At 39.8% G+C, this 5,946-nt stretch overlaps 1 protein-coding gene across 3 annotated transcripts in view; it reads right to left on the reverse strand.

Annotated features, from left to right (window-relative positions):
- Nucleotides 1-2,392: 2,392 nt before the first annotated feature.
- Nucleotides 2,393-5,946, reverse strand: part of Slc25a51 (solute carrier family 25 member 51) — a 16,306-nt gene continuing 12,752 nt past the window's right edge. For all 3 annotated transcript variants that reach the window (XM_010614418.3, XM_033759204.1, XM_033759205.1), the window contains one exon: nucleotides 2,393-3,806. In XM_010614418.3, the coding sequence (XP_010612720.1) occupies nucleotides 2,873-3,766 (894 nt within the window). In that variant the 5' untranslated portion in view covers nucleotides 3,767-3,806 and the 3' untranslated portion in view covers nucleotides 2,393-2,872. The remainder of the gene's footprint in view (nucleotides 3,807-5,946) is intronic.

Consider the following 5,946-nt stretch of genomic DNA (forward strand, 5'->3'; position numbering starts at 1 on the left):
AACTATATGTACACAGTTCTATTTTATTGCACAGGTCAATATATAGCAGATGGCTAACCAACCATAAGTCAAGATGAATAGTGACTATTTAGACAAAAAAAGTCAGAATGTATCTCTAACCACAAGTGAAACAAGTAAGACACAAAGTTACAATATAAAGGCTGTGTTTGTGGTGTAGTCCTCAGGGATCATATCACTCAAAAAGTGTGTTAAAACAGCATTCATGACATTTTTGGTGGCATCAGACTTGAAGCATAGGACACAAGACCTGGCCCTGTGCTCATGAGCTGTATCTGTGCCACATATGTAACAGACCACTTTAAAGCTTTTCACACAGTTATTCAATCATACTTGGCCTTTAAAAACAGTACCATGCTAGTTCACGCCGATAATAAAAACAATAGAATTTCTTACTTATTACAAATTCTGCCTTCAAGTTCAGATAAAACTGTTGGCTACAAGTTCTGAATTTCTTTTGTCAAATTAAGTCTAGAGCACAACACAAAACCATCTCTGGTAATATATTTGTAGTTTGGTCTTCAAGAAAAGTAAAAAGTGACGAATTTAAGAATGAGTTAAAACCATTAAAAATATTAGTAATTGTTTCAAAATGCCACATATTCTTTGATAGGGCAAATACCAAAGCATTCTCCTAAACTTTTCACCAAAGTGCTTTACAAGTAAATCTCTCTCCTGCATGGAGTGTAGACAGAAGCAAGTTCCAGAGAGCTGCACGCCAATGGAGTTCACTGCCAAGGTGAGGGTGTGACCTCTTAGTCCCCTGTGCCGTGCTGCGCTCCTAGGTGAGCCCGCAGATGCTCAAGTTTCACAGACGAATGAGGGGGCCAGGAACCCAGGTGCCATCTTCACTCATTTCTGCAACTCCCTTCAAGTCCTGATTCTTCAACAGGCCAAAGAACACTGCTGAAAGCTATTTGGTGTCAACTTCTTGTTTTCTGAAATCCTCACATCTGCACCTTGATCTCTAAGCTGTTACATCTAGCACAAAACTGTCAAGCAGAGCTGCTGTAAAGATGCTTAGCTCCGTTACTATCTTGCCAACGCTTAATATGCTGCTTAATCCTTTATAATTGGAAAAAGGATGTTCACTTTAAGAGCGCATTTCGAGGTAAACGGCTGTTGTGGACTATCTGCCCAGAAACTGAGTAAACAACCGGTGAGGCCCTGGATTTTTGGTTGGTATATGCATAAATTCACATGCAATTACTCAGAAAAATGAAAAAAAATGGTAACAAAAAGCCTATCTTTAAGAAGGGAGAAGGGGATGGCTTGGGTCGCAGCCCAGTAGGAGGCACTGGCCTAGGCACATGACAGGCCCTGGATTCAATCCCCAGAACCACCAAAAAGACAAATCTACTTTCTTCTTAGATGGCAGGAAGCAACCTTAAGTACATATATTTACAGATAGATTTTAGATATTCATTAACCATTTCTCCAGGATGTTTCTTATATTTCATTATTCAACTGCTGTATGAGTCATTTTGCTTCACCGATCTGGGAAAAATATTCAAATATTCTCTGATTCTGTGACAAACTTTGTCTGAAGTAAGGCATGAACAGGCGATCTAGCTAGCACCAACCTCTAGAATTCAACACAACCCTTCAAATGCTTTTATCTAGATCATATGCTCTCAATCTAGCTTTAATGACACAATGGTAAAACTGGGTTCCCTAATGTGAAATCCTAGAGAAGCCTCCATCTCCAAGAATAAAATAAAGACAGTTAACACAGTGGGGCAAGAGCTATCCTGAGCTTTTGCCCCCCTCTCACCCTGTAACATTTAGAAACCAGGAGGGGGAAAACAAAACAAAACAAAATAAAAAACCATGGGATATTAACAGACTCCTAAGATAAAACTTATGGAAGTGTTTTATTTTTTAAAAGTATAGCTTCACGAGAACAAGATGCTCAAATATGACAAATTGCTACTCAAGGGGGAAAAAGCCTCCAAAGCCCTCTGCTAAGTTGGAGCCAATAATTCAAATAAACCAAGCTGGAGAAAAAGGAACTATATATTGTTAACAACTTCTTAATGGGATGAAACACCTATAAAAAATTTAAATGTTCCCATCTTTTGGCAATGAAATCAGTAAAATTAACATAAGGATATTTTGGAAGGGCTTAAGGTCACATTCAGAATTAAACAGAAAACATCCAAAGGCACAAAAATAAATGAGAAATTTCATTAGCTGCATGATTCCATCTACCACATCTGAACAGAAGAGACTGGATTATGACTACTCCGACAGGTGCTTAATTTTAAAACTAACACCAATTCAGACTGCTCAGTGGCACCACGCCTGCCTCACAAGCACAAGGTCCTAAGTTCGATCCCGTCAAAAAAAAAAAAAAAAAAAAAAAAAAAAAAAAAAAAAAAAATCCCAAAAAGCAGACTGACCAAATAAGCTGTATTTCTTTTCTGTTCTGGCCAGGTCCTGCCACATATATGCTTAATTTTAATGAAGGCTACCCTTTGCAACTGCTCCTGAGAGCAAGAAAAAATGGGGTAACAAAATAAGCCTGAGAAGTCCTAGGGCCCTAAGGGCACTTTCCCTGGCTAGTTATGGCCATTTTATGCTTCAATACAAAAGGCTTAAAGGCGGTTTGGGGAAAAAGAATCACATCCTGGCTATTAGGATACCCTGTGAAAGACCATCAGATAAACAGCTATTTACCAGCAATTAGCCTAAAGCTCTCCAGTAATGATAAAAAATTAAAAATTTTTTGTTGATGCTCAGGGAAAATGGCTTTCCCATAATTCACTGTGGCCTGAACTCAATTTGAACCTAAGTCAAACTGTATTTTTCTCAGGTCTATTCACTGATACACAGCACTTCACTGGTGACTTTCTCAGATGATCTTTAACAAGAATTCGTAAGTCGCATTGATTATGCCCCAAGAGATGAGGGACCGATGATAATTCAGATGGGCACCCCTGAAGAGATTTGTCAGTTTCCTGTCCCGTTCTAGCCAGATTGTTTTGAAAACCTTGGAGAAAGACTGAAACTCCCCACCAATCTGAGACTGTATGCGAGTTTTTACAACATTAACTGGAAAAAACAAGAACCCCAACATGGCACCCAAAACACCTCCACAGATAAAGTCATTAACCAGATGAGCACTGTGAGTTGTTGCAGTAGGCAGATGCTCCTTAATGGGACCTCGAAGGCCAAAGAAAAGAACATTGCTGAATCCATTACGGAAAAGAATGGGCACCAAGCCTCGATAATACTCTCTAATTCCATGGCATTTCAGCACTCTGAAGGCCTGATAAGTGTTTGTAAATTTGTCATGATGCTTGTGGTCTTGAAGCAATGTCTGAACTCTTTCCAGTGGAGTGAAAATGGCTTCTGTTGTCCCTGCAAGTATTGCAGCCGCAGCACGGGTTGCAAACTCTGGAGCACTGACGTGCTTATGGAGAAGGCAAGACAGATCCTCATACAGACCAAACATGAGTGCCAGGGTAGTCGTTTTCTGCATTAAGGGCGGAAGGATTCCACGATACAAGTTTCGAAATCCATCCCTCCTCAGCTGAAGTACTGCATCCCGGGTTTTGATTCCATACAGCTGCTGCCGGAAGAGGACCTTCTGAACTGGAAATGTGATTGCTATGTTGCTGAAAGCTGCGCAGCAGCCACACAGATAGTGCTTCATTTCACCAACACTGGTGATGTGCGGGGATACGTCTTGTGTTGAAGATGTCAGGATTGGTGGCCTCTTTTCATGAGCTTCTGAATCCATCATGTTGCTTCTGATCTCTCTTGTTCATGAAGGATTTTTCAACCTACAAATAAGAAATGACAAAGGATTATTTATAGAGAGCCAAACTCACAGAATTTTCCTTGATCCCTTCCTCATTTTGTGGATGCTATGTTTTTCCTTTTACAACGGAGCAGTAGTTCTTTAAATTTCAAAAAATTTCCTACTAACATTAGCTGAACATATTGCTGGGCTTCAGTATGATATCCACACATGCCTACAGCATGTACTAGGTTCTTAAAAGTATTTTCAGAAGACTCTCGAAGGATGTCTCAGAGGTCTTTCTTTTTCAACTACATGTCTAGGTAAGGCTGCATTTTCTACATTTTTTCAAGCAGAGCAATTTACGGCAACAGACTGAATGCAGTAGTAGATGTGAGATCCACCGGTCTTTTAATCCAGCCACAGAAAGAAAATCTTGGACAACTGTCAAACATATTTGTCTTATTAAAATAACCTGGGAGGCTGGGCATGGTGGCGCACACCTGCAATCCCAGCACTCAGGAGGCTGAGGCAGGAGGATCGCTGTGAGTTCGAGACCAGCCTGAGCTTCATAGTGAATTCCAGGTCAGTCTCAACTACATAGTGAGACCCTGTCCCAAAAAAACCAAAAAAATAAAATAACCTGGGAGGACAGGACTGGAAACAGTAATTTTTCATGAAAATATGGCACATGAATGAACATGTCAAGGGTTTACCACTTACATTAAAATTTTATTTAATAAAATTAAATATTTAATTTATAATTAAATAATAAATTTTCATCAATATTTAAAATTTAATTTCTAAGACCATGAAAATCAGTTCATGTAAATAAAGACTCTCTGGAGTTTATAATAATTTTTATGAGTTTAAAAGGATCCCAAGACCAAAACATTTCACAGAACTAGTTCCTAAATACTGGCTATTCTATATAATGGTACATCTCCATTATCCTAATGAAATAGGCTTCGTGAGAGAGAATACAGCAAAATATGCATGCATGCAATTCATTCAGACTTATTTAGTAACTACAAACTTGGCCCTCTGCTGGGTACTAGAGGTTCAAAGTGAAGGAATTCACAAATTAATACAAGAATCTGCCAACTTACATAACTATACCGCAGTGTAAATACCTTCTATGGTAAGTATATGCTGTGGGCACACAGGCAGGGCCTTTTGGGTAGTGAACGGGTATGAGAAAATGGGGTCAAGAATACCTGGAGGTACAGACGATATACTACACTTTGACATACTTAAATTCTTAAAACAACTCCATAAAGTATTATTTTCCCAGTTAAAAAAAACACCCACAAAAAACCCCCAATACTCTATTGTTCAAGGTATAGCTAGTAAACTGGTGAAGCCATCATTCTAAAGTGAAGTGAGACTAACTCCAAGGTTTGTATCCCTGCTATGAAATCATGCATGACAAGGACTCCGGGATGCTGCCCTGGGAGAAGAGGCAGGTATATCAGATACTGTGGATGAAGATTTGAAGCCTAAAAATACAGGCTAGCTCAGGGAGTGGAACGAAGACAAAGTTCTACCCCTACAAGACATTTCCTTTTTGGTACTGGGGATCGAACTTAGATCCTTGTGCTTGCAAGGCAGGCAGCAGAACCACTGGGCTAGATCCCCGGCCCCCACATGTGTTTGTATAAGTTGCAAGCTCTTTCCTTCCAGTCATATAAATTTCCCCTCAAAAAAGATTCAAACAGTTGAATCATCAACAGCAACCCCTACATTCCGAGGCTGGCCCTAGAAATCATCTTTATCTGGAGATAACAGGTAAATTTTTACAGACAGAGAGATAGATATAGGACACTTGACTTAAGAACCCAATTCATTCTCAAGGGCTGCTTGCAACTCAAGTTGGTCAATGAAGGCTCAGGCTCCTCTATGCAGCCTTCAAAGTCTCTCTCCTGTACACAGGCAGATCTCAGTGTCCTTAGAAAGACATTGGCCCAGGATTTCTCAATTAAGCTCACACAGGCAAGGATGTTGTACTCTGTAAGGGTTAAATCTGTATCTGAGACATCTAGAAGCACAACAGGCCAGCATTTGGGTATAACTCAAGACTTTGTAAGCTAAAACTAAAATTCTGGTTGTAACCCAAGTTGTTTGTACGTCAGGCTGGTAGTAACTCGAGGGTCCATTGTGTGTGTGTGTGTATACATACATAT

Source organism: Fukomys damarensis, unplaced genomic scaffold (genome assembly GCF_012274545.1).
Source record: "Fukomys damarensis isolate Sample0158 unplaced genomic scaffold, DMR_v1.0_HiC HiC_scaffold_36, whole genome shotgun sequence".
Taxonomy (NCBI): Eukaryota; Metazoa; Chordata; class Mammalia; order Rodentia; family Bathyergidae; genus Fukomys; species Fukomys damarensis.